The sequence below is a fragment of the Astyanax mexicanus genome, chromosome 12 (genome assembly GCF_023375975.1).
Source record: "Astyanax mexicanus isolate ESR-SI-001 chromosome 12, AstMex3_surface, whole genome shotgun sequence".
In the NCBI taxonomy this organism is placed as follows: Eukaryota; Metazoa; Chordata; class Actinopteri; order Characiformes; family Acestrorhamphidae; genus Astyanax; species Astyanax mexicanus.
Genome location: NC_064419.1, coordinates 14,922,823 through 14,947,339, shown reverse-complemented (window position 1 = coordinate 14,947,339; position 24,517 = coordinate 14,922,823). Strand labels below are relative to the sequence as shown.

Below are 24,517 nucleotides of genomic sequence, written 5' to 3'. Positions count from 1 at the left end.
TAGAAAAAACTCTTTCATGATGATGAACTTGCCCAAACTCATCTAACCACTCTGATTCCATTATGACTGGGCAAATGCGCTATGTTGTGCATCCTTGATTCTGAATACACACTTGATTACATTATCCACAAACTCCCATGAGGCCTCTCTCCCCCACGCAAATGATAGCACAGTGCCAGAGTTTCTCTAAGGGGGTTTTGGAGTGGCTGTGAAACTCCCAAAATATCCCAAAAATGGTTTCAATTCCAGCTACCAAAATGACACCATCTGACAGTTACAATCATATACTGCTTTCCTTTCCCACAACTTCAGAAACTAAATGTCCCATCATATATGTAGCACTTTATCACTATCAAACTCTGCCTTGCCATGTACTTGATTAACCTCAGTCACAACATAGCACCTCTCAACTGATCTTACATCTTAATATTCAGTTTACATATTGCTGTTTCATCACTTTTGCAATGTCAATGTTCAACTTTTTATGGACACTCCTACTAATGAATACATCCAGCCGTGTCGTCAATAAAATAGGACTCTCTGGACCAGATGAGCTTGAACCTGGCACCATGCCCAATAACAGGTGTGGATTAAAGGAGTATAAAGCCACACAGTTGTCCCTGGATAGTAGGATAAACTCCTCATTAATACTCCTGATTTCAGAAGAATGAAAGACAGAACAGGTGTCTCTGTACTTTGCTGAGTGTCAGATGGAGGCATTTGACCGAAACTCTTGTATATCTCTCTAGAATCTTTAGTTTTAATTCCTAATTCCAGTATTTTGGTTGCATTTCTTTCTAATCGTTTGGCTCTGAACTGCTTTGCTGTTACTCAAGTCTCGTAACTTTTCCGTTTCTTTTTTTCCGGAGTGAAATGAAAGGCCATAGGTGCTCAGTGTACTAAACTTTCCAGAGGAAACTCAGCACTTGAGACACTTTGACCTCATGTTTGCTTAAACCCACTCAGGCTGTTTTTGGTAGCTCTGTTTCTACTTCAGCTATTTCTTTGAAGTACTGGTCTACTCTACCCACCTCGACCTTTAGAACTGAGGAATTATATAATCTGAAAGACGTGTCTTGGAAAGAAGTACAGACATCATTCATTTAAGCTCAAGCTGCCTTTTACTAAGCTGTAAACCCAAAAGTGCTGTGTGGATCAGGGTCATGCGTGAGGGTGCAGAATCAGCCTCCTTGCGCTCTTCCCATAACCTCTGCGAGCTTTGGCAGAGCCTCTCGCAGAAACAGCTCTCGCGCAGAAACGTCGGTAACGGCCGCGTTCAGCCTCTTTACTTAACCCGCCGTCGCCAAGAGAAACATGTTCCAGTGAGCCTGACTTTAGGACAGTCTACAAACAAACACTGCGCTCCGACTGCAAACATGTGCTGGAACATTTATACAGATATTAGGAGAAAAAAGTGCTGTCTAAACAAAATGCTACTGAGGAGCAACAAGTCGTGAGAAGATAAACTAGTGTGCTTTGAAACTGTGCCACAGGTTTCACTTAAAAGACATATTAATATACAATCACCAAAAAAAATATTATAATTGTAACTTTAGTAAGAAATGGCACGATTACACATTAATACACTATATTTCAAAATCTAAAAAAAAATCTAAAGAGTGCATTCAAAAGATTTAAATTGCACCTATTGCTGACACTGATGTGAAAATGCACAGACACAGCTTGTATAGTCCCTCTAGTGGCAAAGTGCTGCCAAAAGAACAGACCATTAGCAGAAGCTGACAAACATGAAAGTACTGGAGCCATGCCAAATGACAGTCATAGGCTAAAAAGGGGTATAAGTTCCCGTTTTTAGCCTAAGCCTGTTCTCTGTGTTCTCTGGAATGATGAAGCTCCAGCCAATACTTTTGGGATGAGCTTTGGTCACTGAATGCAACCAAATCCTCACAGCAATGCAGAACAATCAAAAATCTAGTCCAAAAGCAGGATCATTTTTTTAAATGGTAAAAACAGTCTATTACACACTTCCCATTAAAACATATGCGTTACCTGACACACTGTCCTATATCTTGTACAGTGTTCATTAACCATGTCCCAAAATACTCCCACAAAACAGTCTTGTAAAAAGTCTTGTATCTTACAGGGTCCCATATTAACAGTGTCCCATAATACTTAACAAACACACACACATGTTACTAAAACCTCATATTTAATACATTTACATAATTATATGTTTTTATAACGCCCTAAAACACACTGTCCTGTACTAGGTAACTATTTATGTTATCCCATAATAATGTTAATACAATGATACACAATACTAAAATCACTATACCATAGAATCTAAAACATTGTCTATTACCCTAATAATACCACAAAACACACCCTCCATTAAGCACATATAATTTAACATACACTAATATATAACACATTGTTCTATTAATAGCACATTTCATACTGACCTATACTACTCAATACACTGTACCATAATACCAAATATACAGTCCCTACTCTATACACTCCCATGCTAGCTAACACTGTTCTCTGATAACTATTAGAATAAATGTATATATTTTTTTTATTTCCCTACTCTTACAATTACTCTACTCTTACCAGAGCTCTTTCCAGTTCTTGATAGTTTACATCATATGTTTGTAAAATAACTTTAAAATATTTATTTTTCTTCTCTCTGTCTCTATTTTACAGAAAAAAGTTCAAGCATGCTCAATGTGTTCAAATTCCCTTAACTGTACACACTCTTTATTTTTTATAGTGTGTCTAAATCCCTATCCTATTCCATACCTCACAAACTCACACCGTGCCCAACAAACTGTCCCATGATACACTTATTTATTCTAACAGTCCCCACAAAATTGTCCCTCAGAGCACAGTATTAATTAGTTAATTAATTATTTAGTAATTAGAAATTAGTGTGTCAGATTATAGTAGGCACAGCCGTGTGTAGCATGATATCCCCAGTACCCCAACTGCACTAATAACCACTGTCCATTAAACCCTTACTGTTCCTTATGTGTATTACTACACTTAAGGAGTTACCTCATACCTAACACCTTATAACCCTGAACAAACTGCCCCACATTACCCCACACTCTGCCACAAATGACCCCATACTGTGCCACAAATTACCCCACACACTGCCCCACATTATCCCACATACTTCCTCATATTACCCCACACACTGCTCCACATTATCCCACATACTTCCTCACATTACCCCACACACTGCCCCACAGTCTGCCCCACATTACCCCATACTCTGCCACAAATTACCCCACACACTGCCCCACATTACCCCACACTGCCACAAACTATCCCACACACTGCCACACACTGCCCCACATTACCCCAACTCTGCCCCACATTACCCCACACTCTGCCACAAATTACCTCACACACTGCCCCACATTACCCCACACTCTGCCAAAAAACTACCCCACACACTGCCCCACATTACCCCCACTCTGCCCCACATTACCCCACACTCTGCCACAAATTACCCCACACACTGCCACACATTACCCCACACACTGCCACACATTACCCCATACTCTGCCACACATTACCCCATACTCTGCCACACATAACCCCACACTCTGTCACACATTACCCCACACACTGCCCCACATTTCCCACTCACTGTTTCATTATTCACTGTCTTATTGCTCCTACAATGACTGCACCATCACAGAGCATCTACAGTTCACTATTTCATTCCACTCACCACAATGTTGCCCTTTGCCTCGCACTCAGCCCCGGAGCCCTGGATGACACTGTCCAGCACGCGCACGTCTCCATTGGGTCCGCTCGAGCAGTTTCGGCGCGCCTCGCGAATTCTCTCCTCCACATCGGCGAAGCGGAACGCGCACAGTGCCGTCCACCTGCTGCCCGCCCGCGAGAATACACCGAACAGGTAGGGCTCGGCGCGCTCGTGGCTGTCCGTGAACACGTTCTCGGCGGCGAACACGGACACGAGGCGGCCGTATACGTCCCCCCCTGCGCCGCACTGCAGCCCCATCTGCACGTAAGACTCGGTGAGCTTGCGCGGCTCCGCGGCGGCGGAGCGGCGCGGCACCTCCGCGTCCAAGCAGATGCGCGCAAGCACGCTGCTAGGCTCGCTTTCCTTGGCGCCTCCACCTCCACCACCTCCTCCGCTTCCACCTCCACCGCTAGTAGCTCCACCACCGGTGCTTCCTCCCGCGCCTCCTCCTCCACCACCTGCTCCCCCGACCCCGTCCCGGTTCATGGCCACGTACGCGTAGGTGTGCCAAGCAAAGGCGCGCACGAACGCCAGCTTGTTGCGCGCTTTGGCCTCCTGCTTGATCTTGAGCACGTTGTCCTCGGAAGGGTTGATGTCATAGGTAAAAAGTCGCGTGGGTTCGGCGGCGTCGAGCGCGCGGATAGCGATCTCCGGCGTGTTCTCGAAGCGCAGGTCCTCTCGGCTGCGGTTGCGTGGGAAAAAGTCGCTGCCCGCGCCCGTGTACGTGGCGGCGACCAGGAGGCGCGCGCTCCCTCCACCGCCGACACCACCGCGCACGCGAAACACCAGTCCCGCCGTGCTGGCGTTGGCGTGGTTGGCGGCCACGTTCAGCATGCTTGGGAACACGGCGGCGCCGGGCGGCGGGAAGCTGACAGCCATGCGCGTCACGTTCTCCAAGCTGCGCAGCTCGCAGAAGCCCTGGTGCACGGAGCCGCACGCCACCAGCACGCCCTGCGCTCCGTCCAGCGCCAGCAGTTTGTTGTGGTTGTCAGCTAGGGCGCGCGCGTGCTCACACGGCGCCTGCGGCAGCTGCGGTGCATGGCACAGCGCGCTGTCCTGCACGGGGCCAGTGCGCTGCTCGGCCTCGGGCGCGAGCGAGCCGCTCAGCTGGTACAACGCGTTCACGGCGCCCACGTAGACGCGCCGCGACTCGGCGTCCACGGCGAAATTGTTCGTCTCGCTCGGTGACGAGAACGCCTGGTGCACGCGCAGCGCTCCAGCCGCGCGCGTCAGGCTAGCCGCGATCAGCAGCAGCAGCTGCGCCGCGAGGAGAGGCGAGGCGGCGGCGCGCGGGACTCTCGTCGCGGTCCTGGACATAATAATTCCGTGTGAATTGGCTTGTGCCGCGCGCTCCTCCGCACGCGCACGAGCATCGAGAGAAGTGAGCTCGCGCCGCGACCGAGCCGGCGGAGAGGCAAAAAGAGGCGGTTTCCTGCCGGACAGCTCAGGGCAGAATAACGGGAGGAGGAGCCGCGTGCTTCCTTTACTGAAAACAGCACGAGCAAGCGAGGGAGACAAACGCGCGCGCACGCATGCACAAGCACACATGCACAAACACACACTCACTGACCTTACACTCCCCAATGTGTTCACAAAACTCGAGACTACTTTTATAATGTTAACTACCTCTTAGAGATCAGCGCGAGACCCGTTTTGTTTTATCAGTGTTGTCTGTGGGATGATCAGAGGTAGGTAGTTTACATTACTGACAAAGAACACCCCTGCCACAAACACCTTTACACCAAATTAAAATAAATAAAAAAAAATCCTTCCCAAAACTCTTATAAAGGGCGCCTATAGGAAGCTTTGATCTTCAGTATTAAATCTGGTTTGTCAAAGAATTGAGGTTGTATTAAGGTAGAACTTTAGGCTAGTTGGAGCCACCCACGAGGATCGTCCATTCTTTCTCACACCTCTTAAAAACTTAAAGTACCACAAATACCAAGAACCAATAAAGGGTTTAATTTGTATTTTTTTTTAATTATCCACATGTTCTTTATTGAGGACAGGTTAGCACGGCATGCTGTCCAGACACACCCTGATCTTCCACAATCATGCCTTTGTAATTTGTGCAGTGTTTGCTCTTGCATTGGCTTGATGAAATTTAGAATACATAAATTTATGAACGCAGAAATGTTCTGACACAATCCCACACCATAACAGATCTGGTATTTCGGTACTTGTGAATATCAGCAGCAGCATTTCTACCTCAACATATCCACTTCAGAGATGGAAATGTGCAAGATCCTTAAAAAAGGCCTGTCAAGGATGTTGTCATTTTAACAATGTAGTTGAATTCAAGAGTTTTAGGACCTTCTAAGACCCTTAATGTAAATGGGGTGGGGGAGTTCTTTGAGAAATCAAATTTCATACTTAAAGCACATTGAGAGGATTCTCCACAGTTTCAGATTAAAGAACCCCCAAAAGTTCCCAAAGTAATACTTAACATTGATCAATACAAAAAGTTGTTAAATAGGCAAATTGATTAATATTTGTTTTCTTGAAGGAATCTACAGGTTATTTAGGGACTTCTTGTTTTCTTGTGACCCCCTGGTTCCCATCACCAACACTATAAATATGTTTAATAATATAAACAAGAAGTTGTTTAGCTTCTCTGGAACAGGAATTTAAAATCAAAACTCTCTGGCATACTTGTTTACATCTCAAAGACTGACAAGTGTGAAAACTTATCAAATCACTGGTTTCCTCTTTAAAAGCAGGAGAACTGCGTCCCTCACCCCTTATCTCTTATCCAAATCTCAGAGCTGTACAGATATGTTATCGTTATATCTGTTGTTGTTGTTGCGTTAACATTGTTTCAGCTGTGAAAGTAAACTTTTCATATCAGCTAAAAGTTAAAACACCAAAGAACGTTAGGCAGCGCTCAGTCACACATCTGCTAATCTATAACACCAATTCTGTGAGACCTATTCTCCTTAATCCTGTTAAAACAGTATTTCCTTTCAGAAGTAAATTTATCCCTTAAGTATAAAATGTAACGTTAAATAAAGCGGACAGCGTGTGAAACTGCGACATGTAGGAGGGATGTTTAGACGCTAATGCTCCTCTGAAGGCTGTGGGCTCGAGGATTTTGCCGTGGTTTTGTTCACACGCATATAAAAAAGGATTTTTATGTGACTCTAACAGCAGCAGAGCCCGGAGCTGAGCGCCCGGTAACAGCCGTGAAAGCGCTACCAGCTGCTCGGAGCTCCAAACGGGACCTTCTCCTCTGGGCTTCAGGTCTGCTGAGTGTGATGTGCGTTTAGACGGATTTCGACACGTTTTTGAGGCTCATAAATATTTAAACGAGACATATGTGGCTCAAAAGAAGAGAAAATTCTAAACGCACTTACATGCATGTGAGGAATAATTGAGCAGGACATATGATATCCAGAACATTGCATATGAACACACTCATATGTCCACACGAGTTTATGTTGTGTTCTGTTGTAGCTGTGGTCGGGTTTCCAATTCACTACTAGCTAGGCTATGGCTAACAACATGAAAAAATGTATACCATGTGAGGACCAATCATAATATGCATAACCAAAAGAGGTAAAACACACACACACACACACACACACACATTTATTTATATATATATATATATATATATATATATATATATATATATATATATATATATATATTTTTTTTTTTTTATTTATTATTATTTTTTTTTTAATGATTTCACGTTTTTAAAGTCGGGGTTCCACAAAATGCGAAAAAAAACATGGCGGGTGTTCTTTTTTCTTATGTGGGGGAGTTCCCCTTTAATTTCCTACCCAACATTTTCGTGTGGAGCTCACATAGTTCAAACATGGACTAGGGGGGCTCCAGGTGCACTTGGGGGCTTGTACCTATGTATAATTGGCCCAATTTTGGCTTCTAAAATGGACACCCACATTAATCTCACATGGGTTCAATAAGCCCAACTACAGACATCTATATGTGGGACCAACATAAAACATAGCCAATGTATCTATTGTTAGGGTATTATTTAAATGTTGTTTGTTTTTATGTCGTTTTTTATATTCTACTCTAAATATTTTTATATTTCAGGTTTGTACTGTTTAAAGAAACATTTCGAAAGCTTTAGGAAGCCTTGCGCTGCTACTGAAGCTGATAAAACTCATGAACTGGGCTTCCTTTGGCTTCCCACACGACTGATGAAGCAGGGAAAGAAGTTGTGATGATTAGCAGCCCAGATAACGGAAATGCAAATAGCTGCCTAGAACACACTTCCTAAATTTGTGGGGTGTATGCACTGGTTTATATTGAAGTGTCAGTCTGTGCATGCAGAAAAGTACTTTTAAAACATTCTTTGCGGTGAACTTTTATTTTGCCAGCTCTCTTCAGTTCAAATTATACATATGTTTGGTTTAACAATGCATGAGCACGCATATGAAGACTAAGTTTGCTCTTTTGAGACCTCCATATTTACAACAGCTCCTGTATTTTATCATAAGGACTGCTGCTTTAATTACTCTTGCTTAATATTGATCTCAGATCTGTGAACACTGGACAATTCTCATAAATGCAATCAGCTACCATAAGTTGCACCCATTGCTGACACAGATGTGCAAATGTACACACGGAGCTTCTCTAATCTGAGCACCATACAAAGTTGGGGATAAGGTGGGATATTGTTGAAGTAACTGTCTCTAATGTCAGGGAGGGTTTCTACTAGATCATAGAAGATTGCTGTGAGGACTTTATTGCATTAGTAAGGTCACAATGTTAGATGATTACCATACCTCTTTCTCAGTTACCCACAAATGATCCAAGGATTTTAATGCTGGGTAGCATTATGCATGGTGCCAAAATCAATCAGCTCCATCTATTGTGGACTATACTATTGATACAATTCATTTAACTATCACGAAATATGCATTTAATAATCACATTTTTAGAGACAGTTTGGCAACAATTTCATGTCCCTACAGTTTATTTTTTCACATTGAATGGCCACAGACAATTTGTGTCTACTGTACAGTTCTATATAATAAATATCAATTACTTGTAGACAATATGTTGACAAAATGCCTCACATTTGTTACTCAAATAAGAAATGTTATAAAAAGTTACAAAGTAATGCTGTTTCTGTAATGTCATTAGCTGTTATCATTTGGAGAGTGGCTGTACTGTGATTGGCTATACATAGCTTTGAAACAGAGAACATGCTTTAGTGTTTTGAATTAGAATTAGTTAATGTGGATCCAGGTTTTTGTGTTGTGAGAACAGAATGAGCTTCTGTGCAGGAATTAACCTACTTGGTTAATTGTATGAGCTTGGTCTGCTGCTGTATTTAGAGTTTAAAGAAAGCATCTAAAGTACTGGTAAACTGGTAAACACTATAATCTGGGTTCCTACAAAGCAGTAAATACATGCTCAAACATGCACACACAATAACAATGTGCCACTCAGAGGTGCTTGTTCCGCCTCATAATAAACAACAGTAACGTAAACATGCTAATCTAAAGGCAGATTTTCTCATAATGTGTCCTAAAACCCCACAGTTCACAGGCTGTTTCCACTCACAGCTCCGTCATGGAGCTTCTCTCAGAACTCTCCACATTTCAGCCTGGAGTTTCAGATTCAGCCCTGACTTCCAGACTGTTTCCCAATGAGGAACAGAACAGTCAGCTCTGGGAAATGTGATGTGGGCTGGAACTGAGACAAATTTTGCGCAAGAATTAGCCTGTTAGTGTGTTTGTGTGTGTGTGTGTAGGTGGTGCTCTTTCACCTTCAATTTGCTTTCGACACTGAATCTGTGAAAACAGGCTTTAAATACATGTTAACTGGGTGTTTTAGCTTCTGAAATTCCTCCTACCTCAAAGTCCTGGTTTAAAGGAAAAAAACAGTCTAAGTTAGAAAATCGCAGATAATAATATCCTCTATACAACATATTTATCACAGTAAAAGGAAATCTTGAGATGTAAAAGTTGCAGTAGGCCTATTTAAAGTAAGCAAATGAAGTGGGGTTGCTGCAGTTGGTCAGGTCTAGGTTCAGCAACAGTTTGTGCTAAAGGAATGAGGTCAGCTGACTACCTGAATATACTGAATATAGACCAGGTTACTCCATCAATGGATTTTTTCTTCCCTGATGGCACTGACATATTCCAAGATGAATTGTAAAAGAGTGGTTTAGGGAGCATGAGATCATCATTTTCACACATGGATTGTTCACCACAGAGTCCAGAACTTAACCTCATTGAGAATCTTTGGGATGTGCTGGATGGAGAAGAGCTGCTTTGTGCAGTGGTCAGACTCTACCATCATCAATGCTGCAAGATCTTGGTGAAAAATTAATGCAACACTGAATTGAAATAAATCTTGTGACATTGGAGAAGATTATTAAAATGCCACAGAGAATGCATGCAGCAATCAAAGCTAAAGACAGTCCAACCAAATATAGGAGTGTGACCTTTTTTTTGGTGCCCACTTTTTTTGGCCAGTGTAGTTATATAGTTATTTATGGGAAGCAACACAAATACTCATTTGGGATATACTAAAAACTGTCAAGAAAATGGTGAAAAAGCAAAACAGCACTTCAGTCGAATAAACAAAAACACTGAATAGTTTATGCTGAACAATGACTAATTTATTTTAAGCCATATTGCAGTGTTTGTTCTATGAATATTTTCCAGCAGCAGACCCACACAACACCCACCCAAGGCCATCACATATGCGCAGTGTAGTATAGCTGTATGCAGTACTGGAGGGGATTGTGTCAGGGAGCTATAGGGGAGCAGTGATAAACACCAGGTTCAACTTCATTTTTATGCTCTACTCACATAAATGCAATGTAATAAACCATTCAGCTTCACTAATCAAGCTGGAATCAGTTTATTCAGTTTCCTCCCTACAAACTGGCTGTGTTGTAGTCTAAAGGTTAAAAGCTGTACAGGGCTAGGATAGTAACCTTAGCTGAGGTAAACTGGTTTAAGCATTTGTTTGTTTACTAAAAGAATGACTGCCTTTGTGTAGATTTCAGCCACTTAATCTACTGACACACTTGTGTGACAAGAATACATTTAGGCAATTTAATATATGCCATTCTATTATTGTAGCATTGTAATGGCTTTTTCTTTAAAAAGCAAGGTAACAAAAATTGGACAATTTAATTCATGTTATACTAAGCGAATTGGCTCAATTCCTTTAAACCTTTTTTAAAATGTTTTCAGCCTATAGACCATTTAAAATTTTGTTTTGTTTTCATTTCAGTTTTTTTTTGGTGTATTTCCAGCATGCAAAAATCTAATCAATTTGAAACATTTAAAAGTTTAAAAATACATTATTACTTTTACAAATTATATTTATATATCATTGTTTAAGCATGAAACCAATTTTTTGGGGTTTAATTAGTGTCATAAACAAGCAAATTAATTTCATAATATTAATTTAGTTAAATATGATGTTTTTGCGAAAATATATAATAAACCAAATAAAATTTAATTTGGCTTTGTATTTTTTGGAATCTCAGAGGACGTTTTATTTAGAATTCAAAAGCTAACTATACTCAGTAAAAACCGTTCGGCCACCTTTACAAACTACAGGTCACGAGCTGTTTCCGTTCAGATAATCAGATAATGCAGCGCCGTCATGCCGCCCTGTCAGTCTGCGGTGATCGTGAGTCGTGACCGGGTTGAGATCTGCGCTGTAAATCAGTGAAGGAGCGTTTTTACTGCGAAGTGAGAAAACTAGAGATTCTAAAGAAGGAAGTGAGTTTACTGTGAAACTTCAGCATAAGAGACATTCAGACCAAATATTATTTACAGTCTGGTGTTCAGTAATTTCAGGATTAAAGAGTTAAAAAATAAAAGAGTCAACAAACTCTCTGAAGCTCCATTAAAGAGTCTCGATCCAGCTCATGAAAAAAGGTACAGCTCGCCATCTGCTGGAGAACTCACTGCACACTCACACCAGTAACACTTCATACTAAACCCCTCTATATCAGAGGTTCCCAATGACCAAACCACAACTTCCAACTACCACCTACAGGAACACATGTAGCTACCACACACATGCTTATTTATACACAGTCACTTAGACGTAATCCACACACATATACATGTGATCCTATCTGTAGCCAATTGTTCTTCACAGGTAAAATGTTTGATTGATTGATTATTGTTTCGGGTTAATACAGTGTTTTATCCTACTGAGAATCTCAGAATCAGGATTTACACAGAGGAAAATAAACAACAAAAGAGCAGTGTTTACTACCTTATTTAACTGTAGTGCAGAAACTGTAGTGAACTGTTGGTGACTGTTGTTTAATAGAGCAGATATTGTAGTGTTCCACAGAGTTTTACTGTAGGGCCAGTGAAACTGATGTTAATAATGATAAAACTGTAGTTCTGAGAGTGAAGGAATGAAGTGTAGCTTATATACAGGTTCTAACGGGTAAAGCTCTAACTAATGTAATGTTAGGAAAATTAACGACGCTGAAGTTAGCTTCTTATTCGCCTGTGTCTTATTCAGATTTCCGTTCCACCTTAAATGCTGGCTGAAAATACATGCGGCCGCCTGTAGATGGCGCATTTTAACAGTAAAAAACAGCATGTAAGCAAAGCGCTGTGCAAACGCTCTGAATAAAGAAGAGAACACATTGCGAGGGACAGAGTTTAACTCTGAGTGGAATATAAGCTAATGTAAATAAAATTAGATAATATGAATTAAAACGTTATTGCTTTCACTTTTGGCCTAATTGCCAGGCCATTATCTCTTCAGTCTCAAAAACTATCATATTACTGCAGATTTTTTCCACAATGACCCTGTGAATATAGCATGCAATATTATAGAATTAATGGTGAAATTGCACTTTTTGTCTAATTCGATGTCAACCAGTAACTAGGCTGGTACTTGCACTTAACATGCACAAACCAGTTTAGATTTATCAGTATGTTTACCTGTTCATAAGTGCAGACAAATTAATAAACAGAAAGAAACATGATAGGAAAGAGAACAAGCAGTTATTAGTCAACAGTCTGGTATAATACAATCACATGTTGTAAAACAAATCTTTGGGTTTTACAGTTAGATACTAAATTAATGTATTCTTTCAAATTTAGAAAATAAGTCTAAACTATCATAACATATAATTATATATAGAATGATAGGTAAATAGTGAATTCACTATGAACTTCTGAAGTGAATTTCTTATTCTGTAAAAATGTACAAGTATATTATCATTAATGTGGGTTTTAGGTCTGATAGTCATTTTTGTGAGACGACAAAAGACTGAAGAAATAATGATATGGGAATTAGAAGAAAATTACTATTTCACCATTAATTAAATCATCTTACATGCTGTGTTAACAGGGTCATTGTGGTAAAAATCAACAGTAATATTTGTCCTTCTTCAGGATTTTGACAGTCTTATGTATTGTTTGTTAGTTTTAGTTTTCTATAGTTTTCTAAACGACTTAAGACTGAAGAGATAATGGCCTGGGAATTAGGCCAAAAGTAAAAGCAATAACGTTTTAATTGATATTATCTAATTTTATTTACATTATATTGCACGCAGAATTAAACTTTGTCCCTCGCATTGTGTTTTCCCCTTTATTCAGAGCATTTGCACAGCGCTTTGCTTAAATGCTCTTTTTTACTGTTAAAATGCGCCATCTACAGGCGGCCGCATGCATTTTCAGCCAGCGCTTGCCCGACGCTCTGTCCATTTTTAACCAATTAAATGTTTCTCCACCGCGGGCCATCCATTTCTGACCAATCAAAATCCTCGCCACCTTAAAGCGTGGCTTAAAAAGATACACTCTTTAAATAATTACACTCTTTGATTTTGAGTGTGAATTCAAACGAATTCCTTTGAAATTCAATTCATAATTGAAAAATAAATAAATAACTAAATAAAGTCTCGTTAGTAAAAAAAAAATACATATTATAAAAACCACCTTTAAGTATATAAAATATTGTGGCGTCTGTTATACTATATAAAATATAGAGGTACACCTGTTATACTATGTAAAATATTGTGGCATCTTTTTTACTACATAAAATATTGTGGCATCTGTTATACTATATAAAATATAGTGGTACACTGTTATACTATGTAAAATATTGTGGTATATCTGTTTTACTATGTAAAATAAATGCTGGTATACCTGTTATACTATATAAAATATTGTGGCATCTGTTATACTATATAAAATATTCTGGTATCTGTTATACTATATAAAATATTCTGGTATCTGTTATACTATATAAAATAAAGTGGTACACCTGTTATACTATGTAAAATATTCTGGTATCTGTTATACTATATAAAATATTCTGGTATCTGTTATACTATATAAAATATAGTGGTACACCTGTTATACTATATAAAATATTGTGATATACATTTAGTACTACATAAAATATTGTGGTATATATTTAATACTATATAAAATATTCTGGTATCTGTCATACTATATAAAATATAGTGGTACACCTGTTATACTATGTACAATATTGTGGTATACATTTTATACTATGTAAAATATTGTTGTATACCTGTTATAAAATATAGAACACTGTGGTATACGTGTTATACTATATAACAATTTGTGATAAGCCTTTTATAGTATATAAAATGTATTTTTTTTCACATAACTTAGAGATTAACAGTAAATTAAGATTAGTGTATAGAAAAACGTGTTTAAATGCCTCTAAATTTCAGTAGATTTTAGTTACATTTAAAATCTAAGCTGCTGTTCTTCGATAGCACACCGGGATTTGAACTCGCGACCTTTGTGTCTGCCCCGATCTTCCCTTTAGCTCAGAAAATGACAATAATAATAAAAAAAAGAAACATATTCAACAAAATAAACACTGCAGTTCTTTAAAAGATGGTTTGCTCGATGGTTAACTTTTCTTTTTCTCGCGAGAAAAAGAAAAGTTAACCATCGAGCAAAAACTGAAAAATGAAATGGTTCTGCCTCTTTTAAAGAACTGCAGTGTTTATTTTGTTGAATATGTTTCTTTTTATATTATTATTGTCATTTTCTGAGCTAAAGGGAAGATCGGGGCAGACACAAAGGTCGCGAGTTCAAATCCCGGTGTGCTATCAAAGAACAGCAGCTTAGATTTGTAATGTACCTAAAATCTACTGAAATTTAGAGGCATTTAGACACGTTTTTCTATACACTAATCTTAATTTATTGTTAATCTCTAAATTATGTGAAAAAAAAACATTTTATGTACTATAAAAGGCTTATCACAAATTGTTACATAGTATAACACGTATACCACAGTGTTCTATATATTATAACAGGTATACCAAAATATTTTACATAGTATAAAATGTATACCACAATATTGTAGATACCAGAATATTTTATATACTATTAAAGGTATACCACAATATTTTATACAGTATTAAAGTTATATCACAATATTTTATATAGTATAACAGATTTACCACTATATTTTATATAGTATAACAGATACAACAATATTTTATATAGTATAACAGATGCCACAATATTTTATATAGTATTAAAGGTATACCACACAATTTTATATAGTATTAAAGGTATATCTCAATATTTTATATAGTATGACAGGTATACCAGCATTTATTTTACATAGTAAAACAGGTATACCACAATATTTTACATAGTATAACACGTGTACCACTATATTTCATATACTATAACAGATGCCACAATATTTATATAGTAAAAAAGATGCCACAATATTTTACATAGTATAACAGACGCCACAATATTTTATATAGTGTAACAGGTGTACCGCTATATTTTATATAGTATAACAGATACCATAATATTTTATATAGTGTAACAGGTGTACCACTATATTTTATATAGTATAACAGATGCCACAATATTTATATAGTAAAAAAGATGCCACAATATTTTACATAGTATAACATGTATACCACAATATTTTATATAGTATAACAGATAACATAATATTTTATACAGTATAACAGAGGCCACAATATTTTATATAGTATAACAGACGCCACAATATTTTATATACTTGAAGGTGGTTTTTATAATATGTATTTTTTTTCACTAACCAGACTTAAATTATGAATTGAATTTCAAAGGAATTTGTTTGAATTCACACTCAAAATCAAAGAGTGTAATTTTTTAAAGAGTGTATCTCTTTAAGCCACACTTTAAGGTGGCGAGGATTTTGATTGGTCAGAAATGGAGACACGCCAGGGGTTTTGATTGGTAAGAAATGGACGGGATAAACGAGGAGTAGATTTCATTGGTAAGAAATGGATGCTGTGCCGTGAGCTGATTGGAGAGAAATGGAAGCGGCGTTGGAAGAAGAGTGACACGATTGGCGTGCTGAAAGCCAGCGCTTGTGTTCCAGGTAGCTCAGCTCAGCTAACATTTACCGGCTACTTTAGCTCAGCTCAGCTAACACTTACCGGCCACTGTAGCTCAGCTCAGCTAACACTTACCGGCTACTTAAGCTCAGCTCAGCTAACACTTACCGGCTACTTTAGCTCAGCTCAGCTAACACTTACCGGCTACTGTAGCTCAGCTCAGCTAACACTTACCGGCTACTTTAGCTCAGCTCAGCTAACACTTACCGGCTACTGTAGCTCAGCTCAGCTAACACTTACCGGCTACTTTAGCTCAGCTCAGCTAACACTTACCGGCTACTGTAGCTCAGCTCAGCTAACACTTACCGGCTACTTTAGGTCAGCTCAGCTAACACTTACCGGCTACTTTAGGTCAGCTCAGCTAACACTTACCGGCTACTGTAGCTCAGCTCACCTAAAACTTACCGGCTACTTTAGCTCAGCTCAGCTAACGCTTATCGGATACTTTACCTCAGCTCAGCTAACACTTACCGGCTACTTTAGCTCAGCTCAGCTAACGCTTATCGGATACTTTATCTCAGCTCAGCTAACACCGACCGGCTACTGTAGCTCAGCTCAGCTAACACTTACCAGCTACTTTAGCTCAGCTCAGCTAACGCTTATCGGATACTTTAGCTCAGCTCAGCTAACACCGACCGGCTACTTTAGCTCAGCTCAGCTAACACTTATCGGATACTTTAGCTCGGCTCAGCTAACACTTACAGGCTACTGTAGCTCAGCTCAGCTAACACTTACCGGCTACTGTAGCTCAGCTCAGCTAACGCTTACCGACTACTGTAGCTCAGCTCAGCTAACACTTACCGGCTACTTTAGGTCAGCTCAGCTAACACTTACCGGCTACTGTAGCTCAGCTCAGCTAACACTTACCGGCTACTGTAGCTCAGCTCAGCTAACACTTACCGGCTACTTTGGCTCAGCTCAGCTAACACTTACCGGCTACTGTAGCTCAGCTCAGCTAACACTTACCAGCTACTTTAGCTCAGCTCAGCTAACGCTTATCGGATACTTTAGCTCAGCTCAGCTAACACCGACCGGCAACTTTAGCTCAGCTCAGCTAACGCTTATCGGATACTTTAGCTCGGCTCAGCTAACACTTACAGGCTACTGTAGCTCAGCTCAGCTAACACTTACCGGCTACTGTAGCTCAGCTCAGCTAACACTTACCGGCTACTTTAGGTCAGCTCAGCTAACACTTACTGGCTACTTTAGCTCAGCTCAGCTAACACTTACCGGCTACTTTAGCTCAGCTCAGCTAACACTTACCGGCTACTGTAGCTCAGCTCAGCTAACACTTACCGGCTACTTTAGCTCAGCTCAGCTAACGCTTACCGGCTACTGTAGCTCAGCTCAGCTAACGCTTACCGGCTACTTTAGCTCAGCTCAGCTAACACCTACCGGCTACTTTAGCTCAGCTCAGCTAACGCTTAGCGGATACTTTAGCTCAGCTCAGCTAACACTTACAGGCTACTGTAACTCAGCTCAGCTAACACTTACCGGCTACTGTAGCTCAGCTCAGCTAACACTTACCGACTACTGTAGCTCAGCTCAGCTAACACTTACCGGCTACTGTAGCTCAGCTCAGCTAACACTTACCGGCTACTTTAGCTCAGCTCAGCTAACGCTTACCGGCTACTGTAGCTCAGCTCAGCTAATGCTTACCGGCTACTTTAGCTCAGCTCAGCTAACACTTACCGGCTACTGTAGCTCAGCTCAGCTAACGCTTACCCACTACTTTAGCTCAGCTCAGCTAAAGCTTACCGGCTACTTTAGCTCACCTCAGCTACCGCTTACCAGCTACTTTAGCTGAGCTCAGCTAACGCTTATCGGATACTTTAGCTCAGCTCAGCTAACACCTACCGGCTACTTTAGCTCAGCTCAGCTAACGCTTAGCGGATACTTTAGCTCGGCTCAGCTAACACTTACAGGCTACTGTAACTCAGCTCAGCTAACACTTACCGGCTACTGTAGCTCAGCTCAGCTAACACTTACCGGCTACTGTAGCTCAGCTCAGCTAACACTTACCGGCTACTTTAGTTCAGCTCAGCTAACACTTACCGGCTACATTGGCTCAGCTCAGCTAACACTTACCGGCTACTTTGGCTCAGCTCAGCTAACACTTACCGGCTACTTTAGCTCAGCTCAGCTAACACTTACCGGCTACTTTGGCTCAGCTCAGCCAACACTTACCGGCTACTGTAGCTCAGCTCAGCTAACACTTACCGGCTACTTTAGCTCAGCTCAGCTAACACTTACCGGCTACTTTAGCTCAGCTCAGCTAACACTTACCGGCTACTGTAGCTCAGCTCAGCTAACACTTACCGGCTACTGTAGCTCAGCTCAGCTAACACTTACCGGCTACTTTAGCTCAGCTCAGCTAACACTTACCGGCTACTGTAGCTCAGCTCAGCTAACACTTACCGGCTACTTTAGCTCAGCTCAGCTAACACTTACCGGCTACATTGGCTCAGCTCAGCTAACACTTACCGGCTAGTTTGGCTTAGCTCAGCTAACACTTACCGGCTACTTTAGCTCAGCTCAGCTAACACTTACTGGCTACTTTGGCTCAGCTAACACTTACCGGCTACTTTGGCTCAGCTCAGCTAACACTTACCGGCTACTTTAGCTCAGCTCAGCTAACACTTACCGGCTACTTTAGCTCAGCTCAGCTAACACTTACCGGCTACTTTAGCTCAGCTCAGCTAACGCTTACCGGCTACTTTAGCTCAGCTCAGCTAACGCTTACCGGCTACTTTAGCTCAGCTAACGCTTACCGGCAACTTTAGCTCAGCTCAGCTAACACTTACCGGCTACTGTAGCTCAGCTCGACTAAAGCTTACCGGCTACTTTAGGTCAGCTCAGCTAGCGCTTACAGGCTACTTTAGGTCAGCTCAGCTAACGCTTACCGGCTACTTTAGCTCAGCTCAGCTAACGCTTATCGGATACTTTAGCTCGGCTCAGCTAACACTTACAGGCTACTGTAGCTCAGCTCAGCTAACACTTACCGGCTACTGTAGCTCAGCTCAGCTAACACTTACCGGCTACTTTAGGTCAGCTCAGCTAACACTTACTGGCTACTTTAGCTCAGCTCAGCTAACACTTACCGGCTACTTTAGCTCAGCTCAGCTAACACTTACCGGCTACTGTAGCTCAGCTCAGCTAACACTTACCGGCTACTTTAGCTCAGCTCAGCTAACGCTTACCGGCTACTGTAGCTCAGCTCAGCTAACGCTTACCGGCTACTTTAGCTCAGCTCAGCTAACACTTACCGACTACTGTAGCTCAGCTCAGCTAACACTTACCGGCTACTTTAGCTCAGCTCAGCTAACACTTACCGGCTACTTTAGCTCAGCTCAGCTAAAACTTACCGGCTACTTTAGCTCAGCTCAGCTAACGCTTACCGGCTACTTTAGCTCAGCTCAGCTAACACTTGCCGGCTACTGTAGCTCAGCTCAGCTAACACTTACCGGCTACTTTAGCTCAGCTCAGCTAACGCTTACCGGCTACTTTGGCGCAGGTCAGCTAACGCTTACCGGTTACTTTAGCTCAGCTCAGCTAACGCTTACCGGCTACTTTAGGTCAGCTCAGCTAACACTTACCGACTACTGTAGCTCAGCTCAGCTAACACTTACCGGCTACTTTGGCGCAGGTCAGCTAACACTTACCGGCTACTTTAGCTCAGCTCAGCTAACGCTTACCGGCTACTTTGGCGCAGGTCAGCTAACGCTTACCGGTTACTTTAGCTCAGCTCAGCTAACGCTTACCGGCTACTTTAGGTCAGCTCAGCTAACACTTACCGACTACTGTAGCTCAGCTCAGCTAACATTTACCGGCTACTTTAGCTCAGCTCAGCTAACACTTACCGGCTACTGTAGCTCAGCTCAGCTAACGCTTACCGGCTACTTTAGCTCAGCTCAGCTAACACTTACCGGCAACTTTAGCTCAGCTCAGCTAACGCTTACCGGCTACTTTAGCTCAGCTCAGCTAACGCTTACCGGCTACTTTAGCTCAGCTCAGCTAACACTTACCGGCTACTGTAGCTCAGCTCAGCTAACACTTACCGGCTACTTTAGCTCAGCTCAGCTAACACTTACCGGCTACTTTAGCTCAGCTCAGCTAACGCTTACCGGCTACTTTAGCTCAGCTCAGCTAACGCTTACCGGCTACTTTAGCTCAGCTCAGCTAACACTTACCGGCTACTTTAGCTCAGCTCAGCTAACACTTACCGGCTACTTTGGCTCAGCTCAGCTAACACTTACCGGCTACTTTGGCTCAGCTCAGCTAACACTTACCGGCTACTTTGGCTCAGCTCAGCTAACACTTACCGGCTACTTTACCTCAGCTCAGCTAACACTTACCGGCTACTTTAGCTCAGCTCAGCTAACACTTACCGGCTACTGTAGCTCAGCTCAGCTAACACTTACCGGCTACTTTAGCTCAGCTCAGCTAACACTTACCGGCTACTGTAGCTCAGCTCAGCTAACACTTACCTGCTACTTTAGCCCAGCTCAGCTAACGCTTACCGGCTACTTTAGCTCAGCTCAGCTTACACTTACCGGCTACTTTAGCTCAGCACAGCTAACACTTACCGGCTACTTTGACGCAGCTCAGCTAACGCTTAGCGGCTACTTTAGCTCAGCTCAGCTAATGCTTACCGGCTACTTTAGCTCAGCTCAGCTAACACTTACCGGCTACTGTAGCTCAGCTCAGCTAACACTTACCGGCTACTGTAGCTCAGCTCACCTAACACTTACCGGCTACTTTAGCTCAGCTCAGCTAACACTTACCGGCTACTGTAGCTCAGCTCAGCTAACACTTACCGGCTACTTTAGCTCAGCTCAGCTAACACTTACCGGCTACTGTAGCTCAGCTCAGCTAACACTTACCGGCTACTGTAGCTCAGCTCAGCTAACACTTACCGGCTACTGTAGCTCAGCTCAGCTAACACTTACCGGCTACTGTAGCTCAGCTCAGCTAACACTTACCGGCTACTGTAGCTCAGGTCAGCTAACGCTTTCCGGCTACTTTAGCACAGTAAAGTAAAAGAAGCCATAAGCGTTAGATGAGCTGAGCTACAGTAGCTGGATTTTTAAGCCACGGTTGGTGCATTTAGGATTACATGATTACATATAAACCCTCATTTTGCAACAAAATTCAATTGAATTCAATTTGTGGGATTTAATTCTTTGTGAAGTGTGACTTTGAAATTAGTAAGATTCCAGTTAAACTATCATACTTCCACATAGTGGTGTGCCATATCGTATCGTACGCGATAACATCGCCAACATTTTTAAATATCGTGAATGATATTATACCCTGTGTCACATCTGGTGCTGTTAGCTCCTCTGTTTCTCCCACACCCAGCTCTGACAGAGGTTCTCAGGACAAAGACTACACTACCCAGAATGCACCACCCGCTGACATCACGCACTCACCTGATCACGTGACACCTCACCTGCTTCCTCCAGGAAGCCCCGAATACTGATTACTGGCACTATAAAGGTGCACGCCATACAGACTTCATCGCCGCGTATTGTAGGTTATCCTCATACAAAGCGTTACTTATCTCTTGTCTCAGTTTACTTTGTGTATGACCTTGCTTTTTGTTTCCCGACGCCGATTTTTGCCTCTGCCTTTGATATTGGATTGTTTTGTGTATGACCTGGACTGTGCTTTCACCACCGCCTCTTGGATTATCTCTGATACTGGATTGCTTGTGTATGAACTCTGGACTGTCTCTCGTTTATGGTATGGTTTTGTCTTCATTGCTCTGTCTACTGGTGATCACCCTTGTTTCTGTATCGACCCTGAATACATCTGTTTATTCTTATAATAAACATCTATTGTTTTTATCAGTATCTGCGCTTGTCTGCTATTCTGTTCTGACCATGACACCCTGAAATATTGTGCCATATCACCAGTGATGGTAAAGTTACTTTGAAAAAGTAATCCGATTACTGATTACTGATTACTCCTTGAAAAAGTAACTTAGTTACTTTATGGATTACTTGATTTTAAAAGTAACTAAGTTACTGTACAAGTTACTTTATTAGTTACTTTCAGCAGCTGCAGACACCACCTCCCGCCGCGGCGCCGCCTTAACATAAAAACTATAACCAGTTTTACCAATATTCCCTTTATTCCCTTTAAAATGCATTTTTAACAGCAACAATGTATCTCTAGACATTTAAAGTTGAACTATTTCCTGTAAAAATATTTTTTTTATAAAAATAAAAGACAATTTCTCTTGAATTAACTTAACATAAATTATTTTTTTATACAAAATAAAATATGGTCTTTCTTGATTTCACTTTACATAAATACTTGTTTTTATAAAAAAGAAAAATAAAGAAAGTCTTTCTTGACCTGAAATATTTAACACTGTAAATCTTAACATTGAACCTGTTGTTCTCTGCAGGGCAGCAAAGAGTGGTTTTATAAAACAGAACCGTGTATATGGTCTAGGCCAGGGATCACATATATGCGGACTGCGGTCCGGGTCCGGACCCAGACGTTGTCCAGTGCGGACCCAAACCAGTAAACTACTGAAAAGTATTTAATTTTGAGAGCGTTCATTTAAAGCGTCAGAACTTTTCTTGTCTTTACGGTATACGCGCTCTGCGGCACAAAATCTTCAAACGCTCTCCTCCGCCAATCAGATCTGTGCAGACCGCTGCCCTGGCTAGTGAATTGGGACGCGGCCGGGAAAAAACGCCTTTATAAAGAGATAGGGAGCCCGAGAACTGGCGGAAAAATGAGAACAGGCGGAAACTAAAGACACGCCGAGCGCGAGAGAGAGACAGGAGAGGATTGTAAAGGTGACGGGAAAGGGAGCGGTGTGTGTGTGTGTGTGTGTGTGTGTGAGAGAGAGTGAGGTGGAGAGAGAGAGAGTAACGCACAGTGACTTGGATAAGTAACTTTAATCTGATTACTGGATTGGAAATAGTAACGCGTTAGATTACTCGTTACTGAAAAAAAGGGTCAGATTAGAGTAACGCGTTACTAGTACGCGTGACATCACTGCATATCACCCACCCCTAATTATCACATCAGGGTACTACTTTTTTGGCTGTTTTAAGCGAAAGAAAAATTCACACTGTTCTCATTTACCATTATACATCTACTACAGACAAATTATATCTGTTTAGTATCATTTATTTTACTTTCATCCTGGATATATGGAGATATTTGGGGTGCATTATTATTAGTAGTATCATGACATTCTGAATCATTGACTTCTGTTACAAATCTGCTAAAATTCTTGTTTTTTTTTTAAATATCTCAGTTAGAGGTGTGCAATATCATACCGTATACAATAATAAAATGTAAGTTTTGTTTTGTTGCAGTAGTTTACTTTTATTTTTTTGTCATATCACCAAGAGTATCGTTATTGCTACAATACCATGAAATATCATGATATTATATCACCCACCCCTACTTCCACATACAAATGCTTCAGTTCTGGAAAATGATATTTCAACAAAACTTCTTTCCTCATCGATAAACTTTATGAAATAATAGGGCAATCACAGTGGGTAGGAAGTCTATATAGATTGGTATAAAAAAGTTATTTATGTAAAGCATTTTTTAAATGAGAGATCTTAAAATGTTTTCATCCTTTGTTGGAAAATCTAATCTTGTAATTGTAATGTAATTCCTTTAGCATTGATTAAGTTAATCAAACAGGTCATTTGTATATTCAATAGTGATTGTTTCGATGCCCACATTAAAAGTGAACGACTGTAAATTACATGAATTTAAGTGTCATAATAAGATTATAAATAATGGTTTTAGACAAAAGATTTACTATGAATATTTAATAGATATTCAAGATAAGAAACTTGCTCTGATTAGGTTTGTCAAATGGCCTATATCTCCTAAAGTGATAGAGACTCATTTTAAAATAATAAATACAATTTATCCTGTAGCCCTGTTTCTTGAAAAAAGATTTAAATTTGATGTTGATTTATGTGCCTTTTGTAAGTCAGAAAATAAATCTCTGGAGCATTTTTTTTTTCATGTCAATATTCAGACATTAGAAATTGGATTAATATCAAACTTAACATTACATCTTTTGAAGTACAAGATATTTATTTTATGTGGAAAACTTAAGCTCAGCTTTCTCTGATGCCATGAATATTATTATACTTTTAGCAAAATACCACATTCACTGCAGGAAGGGTAATAAGCCCTCTTTCCTCTGCTTCATAAATGAATTTAAATCATATTATTCTTCATTCAGTACTAGAAAGTTGCCAGCATCATCTCACATCAGATTTCTAAAACAGATTCTTATTGTATAACTTTGCTCCTCTGTTCTGTATGTTTGTGTATGCACCCTAAAGCTTCTAATTTGTAGTTATGTCATCCTCTACACAAGTTTGTATCATTGTATATTGTTCTGTATGCTGTCT

The 24,517-nt window shown here is 40.7% G+C and overlaps 1 protein-coding gene across 1 annotated transcript in view; it reads right to left on the bottom strand.

Moving 5' to 3' along the window:
- The window catches only part of plxnd1 (plexin D1), a 106,459-nt gene extending 101,234 nt beyond the window's left edge, over window positions 1-5,225 (bottom strand). Inside the window, exon 1 of the mRNA XM_022670750.2 lies at window positions 3,704-5,225. Within this exon, the coding sequence (XP_022526471.2) occupies window positions 3,704-5,056 (1,353 nt within the window). The 5' untranslated portion in view covers window positions 5,057-5,225. The remainder of the gene's footprint in view (window positions 1-3,703) is intronic.
- Between the last annotated feature and the right edge of the window lie 19,292 nt (window positions 5,226-24,517).